At 41.6% G+C, this 22,918-nt stretch overlaps 1 protein-coding gene across 5 annotated transcripts in view; it reads right to left on the reverse strand.

The window, feature by feature from the left end:
• Positions 1-7,303: 7,303 nt before the first annotated feature.
• TRPM6 (transient receptor potential cation channel subfamily M member 6) overlaps positions 7,304-22,918 on the reverse strand; it is an 82,993-nt gene continuing 67,378 nt past the window's right edge. For all 5 annotated transcript variants that reach the window (XM_081930356.1, XM_081930355.1, XM_081930353.1 and 2 more), the window contains 7 exons: positions 21,806-21,871; positions 21,232-21,518; positions 20,378-20,460; positions 17,328-17,533; positions 13,542-13,593; positions 9,721-9,827; positions 7,304-7,707 (listed from right to left, as the gene is read on the reverse strand). In XM_081930356.1, the coding sequence (XP_081786482.1) occupies positions 7,568-7,707; positions 9,721-9,827; positions 13,542-13,593; positions 17,328-17,533; positions 20,378-20,460; positions 21,232-21,518; positions 21,806-21,871 (941 nt within the window). In that variant the 3' untranslated portion in view covers positions 7,304-7,567. The remainder of the gene's footprint in view (positions 7,708-9,720; positions 9,828-13,541; positions 13,594-17,327; positions 17,534-20,377; positions 20,461-21,231; positions 21,519-21,805; positions 21,872-22,918) is intronic.

A 22,918-nucleotide genomic window follows, 5' to 3' on the forward strand; every position in this document is an offset into this window, starting at 1 on the left:
AATATTCATGTATTTATTCCATCCACATTTGTTATGCAAAACGGCGTTGATTGTTCATGTCTCAGTCATGAGCTCAAAACCCAACACGTTTATTTGGATTGTTATTATAGTCCAAGACATTGTGAAGAGGATCCGTAAAATGGCACTTGGGCAAATCCACCTTGCGAATGCCATGTGAGAAGTGTACAAAATAGGATCCCCTCATTAACGATGGAGCAGAGCTCTTATAATATTCATTTTACATGTTACATTTCCCAAGGGATTTGATGTTTAGAAGAAGTTTCCATTGGAGGACAGAGAATTAGAATGTTGTGGTAGATTTGTAATAATGTATTTATTTATAAATATACAGATTGATCAGGCTTCATGAATGTGCAGAAGCAACTACACAGACAGATGGTGCTAGTTCCAGTGAAATGTTAACCTCAAGAAATGTTTTTCTCAATTATTTTGCCAGTTATCCTAGAGCCGGGGTGGGGGCTGTCCTCATGTTCCAGTCCCCACAGCAATTCTCATTTCAGACACTTGGCCCATTAATAGTTAACAATTAGCAATTGCCCATTACTAATAATAAGGCCAATGGAAGAGTTCTTTCTGTACCAGGGCCAGGGCTGCCCTTAGGCAGCTAGACATCTCCTCAGGGCACAGACCTCAGACAGGGACAGTACTGAAGTTTGGATTTGATATCCCGCCTTTCACTCCCCTTCAGGAGTCTCAAAGCGGCTGACATTCTCCTTTCCCCCACAACAAACACTCTGTGAGGTGAGTGGGGCTGAGAGACTTCAGAGAAGTGGGACTGGCCCAAGGTCACCCAGCAGCTGCAGGTGGAGGAGCCGAGACGCGAACCCGGTTCCCCAGATTACGAGACTACCGCTCTTAACCACTACACCACACTGGCTCTCAGAGAGAGTCAGTGATCTTTGAGAGGCACCATTTTATTCAGATTAGTTTTTGTTACAGCTTGTAAATTTCTGATATTTTACTTTTACTTTATATTTTTATGAATTTTATCATTTTGATGTAATTCATACATTAGAATGGTTTTTATGTATATGTGAAATAGCCCATAGAGCTGATTGGAGGTTATGTATCAATATAATATATGAAAACACACTTAATTTTAAATATTACAGTCACATCTTAACCATATAAATAACATGTGTTCATTTTTCTTATAAACATGTGTTCATTTTTCTTGTAACATGTGTTCATTTTTCTTGTAAAGCTTCTGGCAGGTGTTATAAAGTATTTAACACATGCAAGCTCAGCCAAATACTGCTCTGTTATTCTGGACTGCATATCTGATATTATTGAACAAATATATTGAACAAATGACAATGATTGTACCTTATGTTGGTGTATACAAAACCATCAGATGTCACTAGGTGGCACATCGGAAGATGGCTGACAATAACATCTCGCTGGCCCACAGGAGGTAATTTGGAGGCTATGGTGGGGGTAATTGGCCTCCTTAACCCCCCCAGGATTATGGGGGGGATGGCCCTTGCCTGCTGTGCCCTATACCACCCCCGAATTTGTGGGGGTGGGGGCACTAGGCACAAAGCCCTCCTGTGGGATTCCGACACTCCTCGACGCCGTCCCCGATTCGCGTCACTGGTTGCAATGATCTTCAAAAGAAACAATTTGGATGAGATTAATTGCACATGCTTCAAGGAAAAAGGGGAGTAAGACTGCTGACAGAAGAGATCTCTGATAACAAGACAAGAATAAAATATGAGAAGATAAGCTAAGATACGGTACCATTAAATGACTGAGGGGGGAGGGGGGAAAAACCTGCCTCTACCTCTTTATGTGATTTAACAAGAATCCCCTCCCCTAATGAGTCAGAAATTAAAGACTTAAGCTGTGGGCTTAAGGCTGTGTGGAGATAAACTTTCGATCCAAAGCAATATTTCAAGATGAAGCTGGAAAGCTAAGAGTTTTGGGAATGACGCAGTTAAAAATGCCGTCGCCATTTTGGGAGGCATTGTTGGAGCTCTTGGGTCTGGGAGGAGAAAGTGAGAAATAGAGTTGTTTACATATCGTCGATCAACTCCTCGGTGGGACTTAAGAGCGAAAAATGCCAAAATTTACAATGGAAAGAGTGATGTTATCTACGAAGGAGATATATGGAAACCATCTGGACTTAGTGGAGGAATGGGAAATCCACACAGGATTATTATACTTGCTTATCGGCTTAAGGAGACTAACAGAAGAGATCGTAAAGGAAAAAGGAAAAAGAGAAATTATATGAACAAGATATGATGTGGAAACACCAAGATAAGACTGGATGGAATTATGAACTTTGTTTGGACTGATTGGGACTGATTTGGACATTAACGCAGTAATAAGAAGATGATCTGAATCCCCCTTTGGATCTTGAGGTATGGGTTCCCCCAACAAAATTTAAAAATTTGGCTTTGTAATTTGGAATTTATGCGATGTGATTTAATTTGATGTGATTGGCCAGTTAATAAAAATTATTTTAAAAAAAAACAGATGTCAGAGCCTGAGGTTATCATAAGAGAACATTTATTGGGATTTGTTCCACTAAAGGAGACTAAGGGGCCTTTATGACAGAAACTCTTCTTGGACAGTTTGAGCAAGTGAGATTACCTATTGAGAATCTGTGTGGGCAAGGTAAGGATAATGGGAGGAACATGAAAGGAAGGAAAATGGCATTCAAAAGAGTCTGGACATAAATCCACATGCCTTTTTTGGACCCTGCAATGCACACTTCTTAAACTTGGTGTTCAATTATGCTAAGTGTTGTCTGGAAGCAACTAGTTTCTTCAGTTTGATTCAACAGATCTATAATTATTTCTCTGCGTCAACAAATTCTAACTAGCTATGCATCAGACCTAGGCACAGCTGCTAAACCATAAAGCAAAACAAGATGGGACAGTCAAATTGATGCTTTGAAACCACTGAGATATCATCTTGGTAGTATATATGATGCTTTAATGACACAAGCCTAAAAGGTTTATCTGGAAAAACTTCCCAAATTGAATAATCAGATGCACAAACATAAGATGGGGGACATCTGGCTTACTAGCAGTACATGCGAAAAGGGGTCTTGGTGGACCACAAACTTAACATGTGTCAACAGTGTGATGCAGCAGCAAAAAAGCACTAATGCTATTCTAGGCTGCATCAACAGAAGTCTAGTGTCCAGATCAAGGGAAATAGTAGTCCTGCTCTATTTTGCCTTGGTTAGGCCATACCTGGAATACTGTGTCCAGTTCTGGGCACCACAATTTAAGAAGGATGTTAACAAGCTGGAATGGGCACAGAGTGGGGTAACCAAGATGATCAAGGGTCTGGAAACCAAGCCTTATGAGGAACGGTTGAAGGATTTGGGTGTGTTTAGCCTGGAAAAGAGACTGGGAGGAGATATGAGAGCCATCTTGAAATAGCTCAAGGGTTGTCAAATGGAAGAGGAAACAAACTTGTATTCTCCTGCTCTGGAGGGAAGGACTTGAACCAAGGACTTTAAGTTACAATAATGAGATTCTGACCAAATATCAGGAAGAACTTTTTGACAGTGAGGGCTGCTCGATATTGGAACCGTCTCCCTTGGGAGGTTGTGGACTCTCCTTCCTTGGAGGTTTTTAAGCAGAGGTTGGATGGCCATCAGTCATGGATGCTTTAGTTGAGATTCCTGCATTGCAGGGGGTTGGACTAGATTATCTATGGGGTCCCTCCCTTCCAACTCTACAGTTCTATGATTCTATGAAGCTAAGATCCTTGCTGGGGTAATTTGTAAGTTCAAGGTTGTGGTATCTCTTTTTACATGGTGCAATATCATTTTTGGCAGGGGTCAGCAAACTTTTTCAGTAGGGGGCTGATCCACCATCCCTCAGAACTTGTGGGGGGGCCGGACTATATTTTGAGGGGGGGGTGAACAAATTCCTATGCCCCACAAATAACCCAGAAATGCATTTTAAATAAAAGGACACATTCTACTCATGTAAAAACATGCTGATTCCTGGACCATCCGCAGGCTGGATTTAGAAGGTGATTGGGCTGGATCCAGCCCCCAGGCCTTAGTTTGCCTGCCCATGCTTTTGGGAGTAAATCTTGCAAGCAAGCTACTACAAAATAAGGAAGCTTCTTAAATACAGCTCCAAGCCAATTGCAAGTGACTTAGATCTTGTGGGCTGCAGATGTGATGAGGGCTTTAAAACATGCTAGTAAGATTGCAAAGGAGCTAGAAATACTATTAAACTTTGAGACAGAACCAGCTAGAAAGAGAAAGAAATAGCAGTTTGAGTATGAGGCCCAAGAAGAGATGCAAAGCAGAAATTCAAAGTAGGTTTCTACTGTGCTGTCTTAGACATGGCCATGCAATCTGTTGAAGAGAGATTCCAAGAGCTACGTACAATAATATAATTGTTGGCACAGATGGGAGGGGTATAAATAATGAAATAATAATAATAATAATAATAATAATAATAATAAGTCATGGCAGATGTAGTGAGGGCCATAAGAATAGACATAGGAGACTTGTGTTGGGTTGAATTAGGCCACAGCTTTATTGATTACAGGAAAGAGTAGGTTTGGCATTGGGCCTGCATCTAGCTTCAGGCAGTCTGCCTGCTAGCTGACAGGAACCTGGTTGGGATTGGCTTTGTGCTGGGGAGTCACCCCCAACGTGGATTGGATGCCACAATCCCACACAGGCTGCCACTGGGAGAGGTGTATTGGTCCATCCATCCCATCATGGACTCCTGGACAGAGTCACCCATCCTGGACCCCTCTAATTAAGGATCCAGCCCAATGCCTCATCTGCCAAAGTTGTGATAGTTGCTATGAGGTAGGCGAAAACCTGCAAGCCAGCCAATTTGCTTGCAGGAGAAAATTCATGCCAGGCCCTGAATATGGCGACTGAGTAAACCACAGCAAGGTCCATGGGCAACATACCCACTTTCGCACTGGGCGAAAGGCTGGGTGGGAGAGTGGAAAATCCCACAAAAATTGGCCAAGAGGGCAGCCCACCCCTGATTGGCTTATTTTATTTATTAAATTCGATACTACCCTTCATCCACATATTTCAGGGCGGTTCACAACATTTGGCTTTCTGCGTGATATATAAAGTATCAACAAAAAATCTACTTAAAGCCTGCAAGAATTTGGAAAAATCATTGATGCACAACAGAAACAAAGATATAGCAATAGCAAGACTTCCATAGTCTATGCCACCACAAGTACATACTTCTCTTCATACTACAACAAAATATTCCTAGATAATGTGCCTAATGTTTCCGTTGCTCTAAGGATCCTTCTGACACTTCCAGGGTCAGTGGCAAGTGGTGAACAGAGTTTCTCAAAGCTCAAACTGATAGAGACTTGGCAACTATAACAGTTGAACATGCCCAGGCATCAGCACTTGACCTGAAGGAATTGATGACAACATTTGCAAAGGAAAAGGCACACAAACTGAGATTTTGATGTGCCAGAAATTGAAAATTTTAGGAGACTTGCGGTAAGTTTTAACATCATATTCACAAGATTATTTGAAACAATTTGCGGGCTAAAAGCAGGCGCGTTCTCTGGTCTTTCAAATTCAGCAGTGTTCTGTGCAAGGTCAAAATTAAGCCCCCACTCTCAGTGGCGGAGCTACATGTTCCGGCACTGGGAGCGGAGAACAGGCAGGGGCGTGGTTGACGTACGTCTGGGGCGAGGGGGGCGGCTACGATGGCACCCCACCAGGGATGGCACCCAGGGATGGCACCCACTCCCCCTGCCCCCTTCATCCGCCAGTGCCCACTCCTGCCTCTGGCCTTCCGTTCTGCTCAATTCACTATATCATAGTTGCAATGCCCTGCAGCGCCCCCTAGACTTGGCACCCAGTCAGTTGGAACTGATTGCACTGCCCTAAATCCACTTCTGCCAAAACATTTTCTTTTGGATTTGAGAGCAATAATCAAAAATTGTTGCAATTTAAAATAAATTTAGCGCTTTCAAGTTTTGTGCTTTTCATTTTTTCTACAATTTTTAAAACTTGACGTTAGCGCAAAAATTATATTTTGGGGTGCAAATAGCCTTTCCTGGGGCGCAATGTAGCACTGATTGCAGCACAGTGAGAATTTTGGCAGAAAACCTTCTCTACTACTATTATACCCAATGAGAAATTGCATTGGCTGGCCCTGCAGGGGCAGGCTGAGGTTTTTCTGAGGAGCCAGAAACTGGGGGCCACCAGCCCTGGGCCATCTAAGTTAGCCTACTGACCACCGGTAATGTGTAGGGTGTTGTCTCCTCATCAGTACTGAAGCAAGATTCAGCTGCTTATCTGATTGTCTTTGCCTCATTGTGTGGATTGTGGGTGATTACACTCTGTTTCAGAGTACTGATACATCTTAAATTGTGAGGTGTAGAAGCATACTACAAAAAGCAGCTGTGATGCAGAACCCTAAGATAATAAATCTCTAAGATAGTAACTCTCTCCTATGAGATTTACTTGTTGTTTTGCTACCAGGTTTGTGGTCATCCTCACTCTTCCTTTAAAGTGAAGTGTGATTTGTATTATGAAGAATACAGAGAAATTGGCTTGTATTCTGCAACAAAATATTATTGCTTCCACACTTGATAGTGACCAGTGTTTTTTTTCTAGAAAAATAGGTGCCGGTACTGCATGAGAGAGAGAGAGAGAGAGAGAGAGAGAGAGAGAGAGAGAGAGAGAGAGAGAGAGAGAGAGATATGCAGGTACTGCATCCTTTCTAGCTCAGCTTTTCATTTCCAGCTCCCTTATTCATTCTGTCCCATTCAAGTGAAGCTCCATCCCAAAGAGAAAGTGTTTGTGTCCTTGTAAAATGTTGGAGGAAGAAAGTACCTGCTAAGCACAGCCCTGCTTGAGAAATGTTCAAAGGAAGGAGATCAGACCATTTGCAGAAGAGGTCATCCTCACAGGGGATTCATAGGCATAGCATAGAAAGTAAATGAGAAATTCCTGACCATGGGAAGTTCTGGTGGGAAATGTAAGATATTAAGATATCTTCCCTCAAAGATATCCATAGTTTTGTAGCTACTACTTTACAGTACTCAAGCACAAGGTAGTGCTCACAAAATCTCTGTGCTTTTGCAGTAGAAGTTAGACAGCTGGGGGAACCTGCCTGGCTTTTGGGATCTGCAGTGTTTCCACCAGAAATAAAAGTTCTCAGTTGGGGAGGGGAGAGAAAATCAATCAGTTCCTTCCAGGGAAATTTCCATTTTTCAAACCTTTTCCACTCATTTTCTCATCATTCTCCTCCAAACTGTTATTATCAGCAACATTTCTAAAACATAAATAAATTGAATAAATCTCAACAATTCCTTTGACTTTAATGGATAATTTTGGCACAATCTATAAACAGAAGTGCCCTGAAGTCAGTATCTAAAGAGGTTCCATTTTCAATAGGATATTTGTTCACACACTGGCATGCATGTAAATGGCTTTCATTTCCTTGGCGTATAAATGTATGGACAATGGGCATATCTGAGCACCTATTGTTTGTCCCTCGAGGCAAATTCAATAATGGGCATCATTCAGGTGCTCAAAAGGCAAGGCCCTGCCTGCCAAGCCCTTACATCACAATCGAGTGCAATATTCCAAAGGCTCATCATCGCTATTGTTAAGAGCCTCATCTCCTGCTGCTGCTGCTATTGCTTCCGTTTCAGCTTCAAAAGCTGGATTGAACCTCCCAGGTGTGTAGTCGTTCCTTTTCAGATCTGTGGAGAAAACAGTGAAAACTCTGATCATAATTCCTTAGCATATACAAAGTGTTAAATCGACCCATTACCTGGTAGAGAACAGGAAAGAAACCACGTTTATATTATTGTCTTTCCCAAGTCCCACTACACAAGTCCTGGTTTCAAAGAAGTGAAAGGGAAGCGAATCCCTCAGCAAACATAACACCTTTTCTGCTTTTAAACCTTCTGTGCCTTCTGCTGTGTGCCTGGGCTCAAACTGACCCCTCATCAGGAATGTGCTTTATTGTGAACTCCTGATGTGCCCAAGAAACAGAATAAGAGGTAGAGGATTCAGAAGGGCAATAGAGACAAGTGGAGAGTTGGGCTGACCAAGTTGTGGGTAGCAAAGTAATGGGGTAATGGCTGATGGACCAGCTTAAGAAAAAAATAATTTGTAAAATCCTTATGAACATAGATTTATAAGATACCCTGTGGTATCTGTTCAAGAAGTATTTGACATTTGCTTGCAATCATTAAAAAATGTCATCTTGTATAAAAATCAACAGATGTTTATGGATTATGCTCAGTGATAACAAAGATAAAAAGTGAGCTGAGTTCTTTGGTTAGTTGCCCCATCTTGCTAAGCAATTACTGCATCTCTATACCTTCCTCTTTTAGACAAAAACCCAGTTTCTCCCAACAAACCACGATTGGAAGCTGAGAACAAACCTTGACTTTCTGACTGTGGTTTGTTTGGCCAAAACAACTGCCTGCTGGTTCACACATAATGTGAAGTCGGCCTCTAGTTTGTTCCCTCCCCCTGCAGGACAAAGTGCTAGGAAGGAGCAGAGGGAGTTGGGAGCTTTTGAGCAGCATGCTCAAGCTTGGTGCACACTGCCTTAAGAGACAACTTTAAAATAAACTATGTTTTAATGTGACATGTCAAGCAGGCCATAGTGAGCATATGGAAGTGCAATCACAGCCACCCCCATTGTTCAGCCCGGACACTGAGGTCCAGCGCCGAGGGCCTTCTGGCGGTTCCTTCATTGCAAGAAGTAAGGTTACAGGGAACCAGACAGAGGGCCTTCTCGGTAGTGGCGCCTGCCCTGTGGAACACCCTCCATTCAGGTGTCAAGGCAATAAACAACTACCATATTTTTTGCTCTATAAGACTCACTAAAAAGTAAGGGGAAATGTGTGTGCGTCTTATGGAGCAAATGCAGGCTGCGCAGCTATCCCAGAAGCCAGAACAGCAAGAGGGATCGCTGCTTTCACTGCACATTGATTCCTCTTGCTGTTCTGGCTTCTGAGATTCAGAATATTTTTTTTCTTGTTTTCCTCCTCCAAAACCTAGGTGTGTCTTGTGGTCTGGTGCATCTTATAGAGTGAAAAATACAGTATTTTACTTTTAAAAAACAACTGAAGGCAGCCCTCTTTAGGGAAGTTTTTAATGTCTGATGCTGTACTGTTTTTAATATTCAGTTGGAAACCACCCAGAGTGGCTGGGGAAACCCAGCCAGATGGGCGGGGTATAAATAATAAATTATTATTATTAATTATTATTATTATTATTATTATTATTATTATTATTATTATTATTGCCTTTTCCCATCTCCAAGCATGTGAAAAGTGCTTGCAGGCACAGGGTCTGAGAACTACGAGATCAGAAGCTAGGAAGAGGCTAGAATTTAGGCAACAGATGAGCATAATTTGCCATCCATCCTAGACACAGAGACAGCTGTTCTCCAGACTGTTTGTTTCTGTAATGGCCACCATAGCTCCACCATGGTGATATCGGGCTGTGTTGCCCTGATTTGGTGTGTATCACAGGGCGAGATGTAACCTTGGTTAACCTTGCAAAATAATCAACCAGCATATGGGTTGGTTGATCCAGGATTCACACTACACCATAACTTGTTGACATTTCTAATCAATGAAGTCATCCAAAGTGGTTGTGCTGTGTTTATTGCAATTTCACCATGCTTTGGCTCCACCACCCACAGCTTCATGGCGCCTGGAGCTAGCGGAATGCAGAGCTTTTCTATTGCTTACCAGGAAGTCTGAGTTTCCTACAACAAGAGTTGCAGCAATGCTTTGAAATGAAGTTTTTGATTGCTTCTTCTCCAAGGTTTGCTGGTCCAAATACCATCCCTCTAGATCTGGAAGAAACAACAGTACAAATGAATTTTTAGTCCGTGTATTTATCTATTTCCCAAAATACTGCAAAGCAAAGCAGTGGTATGACAGCAGTTTGTTTAAATTAAAAAGCTTCAAAATGAGAGGCGTGACTCCCCGGATGCTGCTAGATTGCAAATTCTGGCATCCCTAGGATTGGCTATGCTGGATGGGGAGATGGGAATTGGAGTCCAGCAACATCTGGGGGGTCACAGGTTCCCCACCCTTATATAGATATATAGTGGCTGCTTGCCCAGTTACTGGTTGCCGCCTGTCATGGCTGGCTCAGATCTCCCCGGCCGGCTGCTTTTATTGGCAGGCTTTCCCACCATTTAACCAGGGTGGAGGAAGGGGGGGCAGGTCGCCTCGGGTGTCACCATTGAGGGGGTGACAAAATGCTGGGCAGCACTCACTGCAGGGCCTGCAGCGCACCCAAGCCACACGTCTCTCCTGGGAGTGACACAGTGGCTTGGGCGCCTACAGGCTCCGCACTGCCCCAAACAGTCCACCCGCTGCCTCCCCCCCCCCCAGCTGTAGGGCGGCTGAGTGGGAGGAGGCAAAAGTTGGACAAATTGACTGGGAAGATTCGATATCAGAAAGACCAAAAGTTTATTGAGGACTGGAGGAAATTTACAGAATATCTGAAAAATATATGTGATGTACAGACAACGCTTGTTGGTTTTGAAGAGACTCTGTGAGACAGTAAGAAATACTGCAAAAAAGAGAGTAAGAGGAAAAGGAGTTGGGAAAGGAAATATCATGTTTAGAAATGCATTAACAAAAAGAAATTTTACGAAAGATTGACAGAGAAACCGAGGGAAGTCAAAAATTGAAGAATGAGTGCAAAATAATTTGTTGGCTGTATAAAATTTGTTTGGAAAAGGAATTAAAATTATTTTTTTAAAAAAAGACGCAGACAGACTCCTCGGACGCACCGCGGAGCATCCTACCCTGGCTGGCCCCACCCCAGCGGGCAGCTGGCCCGGTCCTTGGGCACAGGGCACACGTGCCGCCCCAGGCACCCTATCGGCTTGCTCCGCCTCTGCTGGTGGCACTGGGCTCAGTCATCTCCAACCAAGCAGTTCTTTATTCTGTCCTTGTTGCAGAATGAGGAGGCTTTTCTTCCAAGGCAACCACAGCAAAGCACACACAACTTTAGTTGGGAAATAAGCACCACCTAACACCAGCCACATTTGGAACAAGATTGGGATTGCTGGATATGTTCAGTCCCACATTTTATAAGGGAAAATAAAAATCAACATAAAATAAAAATCAACAAAAATTCACATAAATCAACAGGACCTGCTATCAACCAGTATGTATTTGTGTGGTCTGGACCATGTAGTCTGGAATGGAGCTGAAGAAAATGTCTCCTACACAAAACAACAATGAAACCCCTCTCTAGTAGAACCATCTGTTGTGAGAGATAAGGGCCTGAACTTGTAGTACAAAACATCAGCACATGTTGTGCTGCACAACTCTCAAGTCTAAGAAAGCATAACCACGAAATTCATTCTATACTTATTTAGAAAAGGGAAGACTACAGATGAATTGCACTGTATTTAAAAACGCTCTCCCAGGATAAACAAAGTGTCTCATCTATTTGATTTAGCTACACACAAACTGGACAGACATTTCTTAGGTAAGTAAAGTGCTGGCGACTGAAGATTTCAGATAGTTGCCAGAATACAGTAATAGTGATTCTGTGCAACATCCAGAATTACAATAACCACAATAAAAAACAACACAGAGCAATACATTGCATTTATTTGCATGCCCACTTAATATATTTCTGCAATTTGGCACCTAGGCTAGGATCAATGCTCATTAAATAGCAGTATTACTTACCCACCATTATTCTTGAGAACGTAATTAACCCTCTAGATCTCATATAAGAGGATGTACAAAAAATGCTGCCCATAGTCACTGCATTTTATTTCTATATGTTAAAACAGCAAAGGGGAAAAGCAAATTCTCCCTTGCCTTCGTCGCATATAAGCACTGTCTCCAGAGACAGAGAATTTTGCAAACAAGCAAAACAGGACAAAGAGTTACAAGGTATTTAAGGTTCAAAACTATATATTTTGCTAATATAGGGATATGCAAGCTTTTGAATTCTCTGACCAAAGATTTGGGCACAACCTAGAGAGTCCTTTTGCAACTAGAACTTTTCCCCGGATAAAATATTGTGGGACAAGTCCCAGACTGATTGTAAACTTTCAGAGACACCGTGCATTAAAGAAACTAGCATCTCCGACTGAATTTTTACAAGCAGAGGGGATTGACATGATTACTCCTCTCCATGGATTTACTTAAGTGTAATTACCCAAATGCTTTTCTTAACTGATGCTTTGGGCAATCACTTCAACCCTTATATGGAAAATTACTACCAGGAAAGCATTCTTACAGAGAAGAAGGGTGGGTGGAGCAGAGAGTATAGGAGGAATGGCAGAATACCTAAGCACAGAACATGGAGCAAAGCCACTATGGTTTTGAATCAGGGATAGTTTCATACAGAGATGGCCCTGAGAATGTACAGAGAGCCCTTCTTTTGCAGCTGAATAACCCATGGCATCCTGCACACATAATGGCAGAAGACATGACTTCCAAGGATATTTAAACATGAATATATTTTCTTTGCAAAACTAAGCACTGGTTGCTTCTATGTCCTTATGTCAGGCTAGTCAGTCACACAAGTAGATTTCCAAAACACTAATGGCGTTGCATCCTTCACTGGCACCTGGGGGGTACGTACACACATGCCCCAGGCAGGACCAGGGGCTGGGCACAGAGGGTAAAGAAAACCCACTGTGCCTGCCCAAGCCTCTCTGCCGCTACTGGGCAGGGGTGGACACTGAGGGTTCACAGGGCTGTGCTGTGCCCCCTGCCCACCCACACAGGGGGAAGCCCAGCCAGCCAATGCAGCCCTTGGCAAGCAAGTCTAGGTGACGTTTCTTAGTCAGCCTGAGGCAAGATTGTCCCATTTTTGTCAGTCTAGAAACAATTTGGGGCAATAACCCGGAGTTGCTCAACAAATAATTCCTTTAAACTAGTGTCATGGAAGCTCAGATTAGACACCACTTCGTTCTTGGAACTATTCTCAGTTTCACCATTCTAAGAGTTTTGGGGTCCTGTTTTGGCAAGCCTGACCCATGAATGTGAAGACATTCAATACCTAGTTTCAAAACAAAAGGTGTCCATGACTCCTGGAGCTTATAGCTCCACATTCAACTTTTCAAATCTGTCTTGCACTGTCACTCAGTTCAGGAAGATATACGTGAAAGCATTCTAAGGTAAGCAAGGCCTAAGTGATCCTCCAAGACACTGTATATTAAAATTAGCACTTTCAACTGTATTTGCAATAGAACTGGAAAACCAGGTCTGATAATTCAATATAGAAACTACATGCACCCAGCCTGTAGCCAATGTTTTCCAGTAGATAAGCATCTGCATCTGGCATTATATGAAGTTTGTCCGGTGGCCTTTAAGCTTAGTTGCAAGTATAGGGCATCACAGTATTCTATTCGGTCCATTAGAAATATACAAGCATTTAACTGCAATGATAGCAAAAACACAAATAGTGCCCCTGTCAGCAGTGTGACAAATATGCATATGCACATCACAGCTAATATGGAATATTAATTGAATCACATGAAAGATGTCACATTTGGTATGATAAAGTGACGCCAGATACTCACCGCTTGTCTTCAGGTTTAATAACGGATGGGTCTGTAAGATTCTCTCCAACCCCTGTAGAAGTCAAATTTATCAAGTATATTAGAAGGAAACTGCATTTTAAAAAATCATTTTTGAGACTGTAGCCTATGCAATCATTTTACAGCTATCTAATCTTCCACTTTATAGGGCAGAAACTGGAAAAAAAAACCATTACAACAAATGTTGCATGCTCATTTCATTTTTGAAGATAATTTTTATTCTTTTTTCAATTTTAATGCACCACTACCACAACAACAACATCAGTCTAAAGTGTTTTGTAGATCCAAATGGACACCTGAAATATATGTGAGCAAGAACTATATATCAATGTCAGGAAAAATTGAGTTCAAGAGATGCCCTTTGGTGTGCATTGAGACTTCTGTGATACTGAAAGAAATAGACCAGTCTCTATAGAAACAGAGGTGGAATCTACACACATATAAAAACTGTTTTGAAAATGCTTTTTTTTAAAGCATTTTTAAAACTACATCGAATTTTCTGTAAGGCTCGCCATCCCTCTAGTGTCACATTGTACACTGCACTTAAAACACACTTTAAAACATTTTATTTGCAGCTGTCTAGCTGAGTGCAGAGCTGCACATGTGCTCTTGGATCTCCATGCACAGACCGCAGCTATTGGATCAGGGTGGGGGGGATCTTGTGTGCTCAAACTTAGCCTACTGATTAATTCAACTTTGCCATCCTGGATAAAAATAATTACATTTGTGTATATTAAGTGCTGTACCTGGTTCCTTACAAACCCATCTGTGCATATGAATATTTTGCAGCTGTGTTGTTATCAGATGGAGATATAGATAGATAGATAGATGATAGATAGATAGATAGATAGACAGATAGATGATAGATATAGATAGATGATAGATAGATAGATAGATAGATGATAGATAGATAGATAGATGATAGATAGATAGATAGATAGATAGATAGATAGATAGATAGATAGATAGATAGATAGATGATAGATAGATAGATAGATATAGATAGATGATAGATAGATAGATAGATAGATAGATAGATAGATAGATAGATAGATAGATAGATAGATATGGATATTAATATCAATATATACACATATCTATAGAATCTCCAGTATAAGACTAGGCTTATCTAAGAAGCTAATGACAAACATTTTTCACTGGGCCTACTACTAATTGTGATTTGCCTAAATTCCAACCTTCCGAGATTGTGATGGCATAAATTGAAATTGGGTGTAGGTAAAATTGAGGAGAGGTGCAGAAGTGAAATTCCCACTTAATGGCTGACATTTGTGTCCAGCGGTGATTCTCTTGCTGAGATTCAGATTTTCCAAGAATTCAGTGGCACAGCTCATAGCCACATGGAGCTCTGTGCATTGTACTGTGGTTCCCATTTTGTGGAACTTCCTTCTAGTTGAGATCAGAGATGTCCCATCACTGTTGAATGTCTGGTGCTTACTGAATACTTCTTCCTCCTCCTCCAGGAGGCTTTTTAATTGAATTCTGATATTATAGTTAGGTGGGTTCCCACGAGGCAAGACACAGTGATAACAGCAAGAACCTTTCTTGAACTACATAACTGGGAAACAGGGGCAAAGCAACTGCTTATATACATTCCTGAAAGCCTAGACCACTCCCACTCCCAACATGATTGGCTGTCTAAACTTCCAAGCTTGCGAATCACGACTCAGAGTTCAAGGGCCAATGGCAGAGACCCAAATCCTGAAATGTTCTGTGATTGGACATCATGTTGTGAATCGGAACACAGAAGCTCAGAATCCATAGTCCAGACTCAAGCTCAGGCCAAAACACAGACCACTGAATACATAACAATAGTTTTAACTCATTTTTACTATTATTGTGTTGGGTCCCCTGTACACTTCTTAGAAATTACTAGGAACAGTGGCAGATCTTGGGGTCCCAAATTTCAGCAGTGTCCTGTGCAATGCCAAAATCTGGCACCCCTCCACCTCTCGCACTCTGCTGTAAATCATAGTTGTGGCGTCCCCAGCAGTGCCCCCCAGGCTCCGCACCCAGTGCAGCCGAACTGGTCGTGCTCCCCTAAATCTGTCTCTGCTGGGGTTAAGCAGTCTGCAATTCTTTGAAATACATATATTAATCTTAAACTTATTACCCACCTTCACCAGCCAGTCCCAGAGCAGGTTACAATATGTAATACTACAGAGCCATGCAGAAAACCACATCATTCTGCACCCCATCCCCACTGACCAAGGCAGCCGTGATTTTCACTCTCTGAATAGCACATTAATTGCTCATTATGCTTTTAGGAGCATGCAACTATATTGTGCTATGGACAAAGGGATGCTTGGAGCACCATGGCCTGAATATGAATTTTAAGAATATCACAATATTGAAATCCAAACCTTTTCTGAAAGCTGAACTGAATATGTCAGAGTTTGTTGTTATCTTTTATTGATATGCACAAACTTCCCCACAAGTCTTCCATGGCTCTGTGCAAAGACCTTCACATGCACTTAAGCTTTCAAAAGAAGCCACCCACACAGCAGTTTTAAATCACTTGACTCTTAAATTTTGAATGTGAAGATAACAATAAATGAGGTTAGGGGACTGGAAGGTTTATTTTGTTTGAAAAATGTGTCTCGGTGTAATTCAGGCCTTTTTCACACTGTAAATAAATTAAACCTTTATCTTCCAGTACACATTTCCTTTGACACAATAACAGACAATTATATTGCTACTGCTTTATAGGTGGTTGTTCATCTTTTCAAAACTGTCTACTATTTCCTTTAAAACACCCTAGTCCCAATCCAGCACCTGTATTTGTGTAAGATCTGATTTGCGTGTGAAGCTGCTGTTTGAACAGAAGCGTCCCTATTAATTTCTGTGCCTGGGTGTTTAGTGTGGGGTGGGCCTGTGGAATGGACGCTTCTGTTTTATGTAGGGCCTGTTTTGTGCCCATTTGCTACCCCCCCCAATGCTTCTTGTCCCAATGCTTCTTCCATGTGAGGGTTGTTCCCAGTGTCACTCATAGAATAGACCTATGTAGGTCCATCAACTTCAACAGGTTTACTCTGAGCAGAACTTAGTTCACTTCAGGCCTGGCTTTTTTGTGTGAGAAGGACAGAAGAGAGTGTGGTCTTCATAGGTGTGAGTGTGCTTACTCCTTCTGTAGATGCAACTCATTTGTCTTTTTGGAAGTGTTGTTTTCCCACAAGGGCAGTGATGCATTGGGCAGGTGAATTTAGCACAGCTCAGCCCACATTTACTGAAACATTTGTGTTGTATAACCCTGCTAATTTTTAAAAAAAACCAATTGCAGAAGTCAGCAGAGCACAACTGCACATTTCCCTAAAAGAAAGATAGCACTGAGAGGTTATCACTTAAAGGGGCTACATATCTCTTTAATGCTGCCCTGCCCCTACCAGCCCTTCATCCATCTCCCTGTGGCTACTGGAAATCTTGTTCTGCCCTACAGCAGACAGAGGAAGAGGATGGCAACCAAATCAGTTTTCAAGCAGTGTAGGAGGCACAAGAGTTCCATTATCACTTCCTGTGAGAGAGTTCTTTAAAAGACCAAGCCATCTAAATGATGAGGTGGCAATCCAAGGGGAGTCGGTAAGGAAACTGAGTTGGGCCCCAAACTACTTGTCATAATTTCAGTGAAAAGAAACTGTCATCAAAGCATGAAGAGCTTACAGCTGTCTCTGGTCCTGGTTTTCATTTATGTTGTACGTAAGGGTTGAATGGCCTCCCTCAGTTTTACAGCAGAGTATTTTGGTTCTCACTTACCTTGCAAATCTAACACAAGGAGCTCTCCTCGAGTATACTCATAAGTCCAGTGAGAAAAAGCCAGCATCATTTCTTCCAGCAAATTGCTAGGCGTGATCTCGTCCCCATTGTTGTTATTGTACTTGCGGAATTCTCCAGTCATGTATTTTTCTATTGTAAGCCACTGGTTGGCTGAATGGCAATATATTAAGAAGACTTCCAGGAACCTGAAAGAAGGATATTGTCAGTCAGGAAGTTATCTGAGTGGTGAGCGTCTTCCCATGAGCCACACCACTATTACCAAATACGGCGGGGGGGCAGATTTAGCAGAGCAGGGGCAGCAAATGTTCTTTTGCTGCATTTGATGAAAACAAAAAATAATTTGCATATCTGGCAAATGTCAAAGTGCAGTCACTACCTGTAACTTTGCCTCAGAACAGAGGTCACCCCATCTTGTTTTCTGAAGCTTCGGATAGGTTTCCCATTGACTTAAAGTAGGAAATCAACTAACACCTATCTACCTTTTTGTGGCTTTTTGGCAGAATTGGGTTTAATCCTAGAAGCCCTCCCAAGACTGAAGTGGTGGCAAAGTCTCAGAGCTTTCCTGCTTCGCCATGAACTTCTAGGCGGTCCTAATATCTCTGAGGTGGAGATTCTTGCCTCAGAATCATGCCTCATCCAAGGCAAATGCACAGCCCTACTATTTAACAAAAAACAATAAATTTATATAAATAACATTTTCTTTCAAGTCAAAAGGGAACACATTTGTCTTTAAACTCTAAGTTCCTTTTAATTCAACTAAGTTCCTTTTAATTCTCTTGAGTCATGAAAACATTCCTGTCTATGGCAAGATGCTTTACATGGAGCTTATAAAAAGCTGTAACAAAAAGGCAATCACAGCATGATCAAAAGTATCTATTTCTGTACCGGAACCATCCAGGGAGATAGAAAATAGCAACTTTATTGGTCTAGTTGCAGATCTCCAAACAAGTGTGGTCAAAGTCCTTAAAAATCAGATAGGCTTATCCCTTCTAATAAAAACCAGGTTAAAAACTCTTCTGAAATGGAACACTGGTTTTCACTTTGATAAAGCGTTCAGATTTTTTTATGAGGGAAAGGCCAATATTACTCTTGATAATCTATAAAATTGCTTGTAAAACAAATTGTAAAATTTTATTCTAAGTATTCAGAACCAAGTTATGAGATCTCTCATCAAATAAGTATGGCTAGATGGAGAAATCTGAAATTGAGCTGCACAGGTGGGTGTTTAAATATATTACCTCTACATGGTACAGAAAATTAAAACATAAACTCAAATGGGTTTTCTTTTTCTGCTACAGCTTTGAAACTGAGCTGAGAACTATGAAAGGCTGAAGAGCTGAGATGAGTCTGGCCTTAGCCAGGCCACCACCTGAATCTAGAGGTGCCGCTTTCTTTCAGAAGCCTTCCCTAGTTCTTCACCAGCTGTCAGCCACCTCCACATAATGAAGGGCCGTTTTGGGCTAGCTCTCCAAAGTTTACTTCTCTTCAGACTGTGCCCTGATCCATCAGTGGCCTGGTCTGGCCTGGCCTCTATATTTTATTTCATGGCAGAACAAGTTCTGAGCTCTGATACTCTGATGAATGAACGCCTGCTAGTGAGGGTGGGGGGGGGTGCTTGCATTTACACTGAAGCCACCCCACATTTAACCACAAGCTATTTTATTTATTTACTTATGCGTTAAAGGACTCTTCCTTCCTTTTCTTTTATTAGCAAGGTACTGTCTTCAAAGGACAAATTACATGACTGCGCAGAGCATAAAGCTAGTATCTTAACCCTGGTACTTCAGTGTTGATGCTGACAATTGTATTGATTCTTCTGAAATAAACCAGTGACATGGCACCCCAAAGGTTCTGGTGGTCACCCTCTACAACACATTTTACAAAGACCTTTTCATGAACACAGACCAACTGTCATCTAAAGGTCATTGATCGAGAGTTGTCTGACCATCAGCCAAGTTAAAAGTGCAGATACAACTGGGCTATGTCAGTGATCCCAAAAGCTGAATTAGTACATTTCATGCAAAATGATAGGGTGAAAAAAATGTTTTGCAGGATCACAAGGAAGCTTCTAACTGGACTTTTAAAATATAAAATTCAAGTTTGTAAATAGATTTTGTGGGGTACCCACAAGGTGTGAGACCTGTTATCGCCAGATCTTCTTCATGACAGAACTTCCTGATTTGGAGTGCCACTAGTCATTATGTGCTGGCACCCAAGGAACTTTTTTTGTCAAAAAACCCCACCACTGATTATGAGAAAAACTGGAGTATTTTTTCCCTCTCTATGCTCCTTTCTCACACAAAATAGACAGAACAGGTTCTGGTCTATCCATAGAGTTGCTGAGTTCTAATAACTTTAAACAGAGTTTTGCAGGGTTCCTTTCACCCCAATGAGCTTAGGTCAATGCCTTTATTTCTTTGTGTTCCTCATTCAATCCAAAAGGAGTAGAATTGACCACACAATTTAAGAGGAAAAGCACTGATCAATCATTCAGTTAAGGAGTGGAGCGTCTGAAACAACCATACACCTCATCACACTTGAGGACAACCCGGAACATGGAATTGTAAAAGATTATCCCCCCAAAATTGTGGAATTATCCGTGCTGTTGGAGTGCATTTGACCCTACCTGTCAGTGGAGGGTTAAAGAAGCACATCTCAGCTGCAAATACTGCTTTGTTTATTACCCAACCCATCAGAAAATTGTGAAAATATCTGTTATGGCAACATAAACAACTTTGACAAAAGTCCATATTCTATTTTAATGCTGCTGCTGTTATTTTGTTAGCCACCTTAAGTGCTATTTTATGGTGGAATAGTGCAGCAAAACTGTATGTTACCTTGATAAATAATTCGTAAAATAAATATTGTTTTGTTTGTCTAATACTTGTCTTAGTTTTGAACCAGGATTTTGCCTGCCCGGTAATACTGACTTTTGTCATTGACTGATTATCTGTTTAAGCAAGGCATCTCATACAGAACCTAGAGAGGTTTCACCTCTTCCATGTTATGCCTGAAAACAGCTTCCCTACCTTGGGGTGTAGGGAATGGTATGTGGCTTCACTTGATTGAAGGTGTATATCAACTTCTGAGCAGCTCTTTGCTGCTGTATTTCCTAGGAATAACAACAACGCATAGTATTTAGTGTTTTTCAACAACAACAAAAATAGTACAAAAGTCACTACAGCTACATTATTGCAACAGTTCTTACAACAGCTCTTGAAATAAGACAGCCAGTATTATCATCATCCCTATTATTTCCGATTTACACTTTGGGGCAAGATCCTGCAGCTTGCAGGCCACCCAGTAAGTCTTTTTATGGCTGAAGCAAGAGCTGCACTGGGGGCTTCCAGCCGAAAGATCATACTCCTAACCACTATCTGTGGCTTAGATGGAGAAAACAAACATCAGTTATAAACAGTTTTAAGACATAAGATACAGTCTTAACTGTTAAATGCTAAGAATGCCTGACCATGGTTTGTTTTCTAGCATAAATCAAAGATACAAAGCACCCTATTGTCTGACCTCCTCAGTTCCTACAACAGATATTAAAACATCCTTGGGGGGCCTTCTATGCAGTGCCCCCCCCAAGCAGTGCAGGCAGCTTGCAAATTGGGTTTCATTGACTTTTATAGTTACATTGTCATTTTTGGTTTGTCCCGGCCTAATGTGTCCAATATATTTTATGTACAATGTTTGGATATAATTTCAACACATTTTCTGGTACAACAGGAGACAGAAATGGTTACATTTCCCATTTATGCCACCAGGGTCCTCCCAGGTAGTCAGGCATTCAACTTCAGGAAAGACTTCTGTTAAATAATTCTTCACAGGGGTTCAACGATCACATGGAGTCAGTATAGATTTCTAGCCAAGTCATACGCACTCTGAGGCAGAGATTGAGCACGGTGCCATCATGGAAGATCTTTTGCCATGACTGAACTACTTCGGGAAGGAAAGATTTCACAATGAAGACTTGACCCAACTTCAGCACTTCATTCTCAGACCAGGTGCAAATGACCTTCATGGCCCTCCTTAGGCCTCCACCCATTTCCTCCCGAGACAACACTTGAATCATGGCCGCCATCCCATGCTGTGACCAGGTGGACATGCTTTTATCAAGATTCAGTGGAGAACTCTCTTCCAGTTTATAGACGGTCACTTCTTCTCCAGCTAAGACAAAATAAATTGGAAATATTATCTGGAAAGGATACAGTCGCATTGACTTATACAAGTAGAACAGCATACTCTATGTTGAATTTGTTTTCTTAAAACTATTTATATACAAAGCAGTTGTTTCTTGGTACCACAGTGAAGAGGTAAGATGTAATACATGCTGTATGATTTCATCCAGTAATGGTGCACTCCTATGCTTGTCTACTCAGAAGTAAGTCTCCCCAATTTCAGTGGGGCTTACTCCCCTTTTTGTGCATTCATAGAGAAGCTGGTACTGTACTCACCAAAGAGCTGCACTGGTGTGAAAGGTATTGTATGAGCCAATCTCATTAAATTGTTCCTTTCGACAGCTGCAAAGAAATAGGGCAGGTAGGTCATACTTGAGCAGTGCATCATTTACTCCTATTTTCTGCCCAGAAGCATTTGGTGATACTTCTCAACATATGCATGTGGACAAGGCCCTTGGCTCCCAAGCATCAAATCCTCATTATTTATTATCTTTCCAAGTACTGGGTTTCAACTGCCCATCTTCACAGCACACATCACCCTACTCTGCACTGCAACATTATATGAAAAATATGCAGTACAGCTGGGGCAGCCAATAATATTAATACTACTACTACTACTAATAATAATAATACATTAGTTTTTACCCAACATAGCAACCCATCCATCTTCCCTACCACTGCAATCCTTGGCTCAAGCTCAAGCAGTCAAGTTTAGGGACAATGCAGGAATTATTTATTAGGTTTATGTGCTTAGTTCCTGGTTTGTTTGGTGGTGTTGCCTAAACTATTATGTCTTCCATTTGAGACCAGGTGAAGATGGTGTTTAGCATGAATTAAGTAGCATGTCTGTATGCAGCTGCTGTCATAATTTATGTTAAGAACTGTGTAGGCTGGGAAGAAAGAACACGGGTTGTACTGACAAGTACGTAAAAGGCTATGCAACATGTTGTATGTAGTCACAAAAATAACTCTTCTTCTCTCTTTATTAAGACAGACAGACATTAGAGACTATAATCTTGAGCAGAGTTGTGACAGGCAGTGGGTGATAAATCTCCTTTGCTTTCAGCCATTTCACCAGCTCAAAATCACACACACCCCAGTTGGTTTTCTCCTTAAAGGTGAAAAGATAAGTGACATGTTTTTATCATTATCCTTGCAGGGACAAAAGCAGTCAGGAGATTGGGGGGGGGGGGAGTACTAAGAGAAATAGCCTATTCCTGCTATCCTGCTATAGGTTCTATCTTAGGAGGAGGAGGAGGAGGAGGAGGAGGAGGAGGAGGAGAAGAAGAAGAAGAAGAAGAAGAAGAAGAAGAAGAAGAAGAAGAAGAAGAAGAAGAAGAAGAAGAAGAAGAAGAAGAAGAAAGTTACATGCATCTGTGTGTGATTTGG

This window comes from Podarcis melisellensis (assembly GCF_964234715.1).
Source record: "Podarcis melisellensis genome assembly, chromosome: 11".
Classification (NCBI taxonomy): domain Eukaryota; kingdom Metazoa; phylum Chordata; class Lepidosauria; order Squamata; family Lacertidae; genus Podarcis; species Podarcis melisellensis.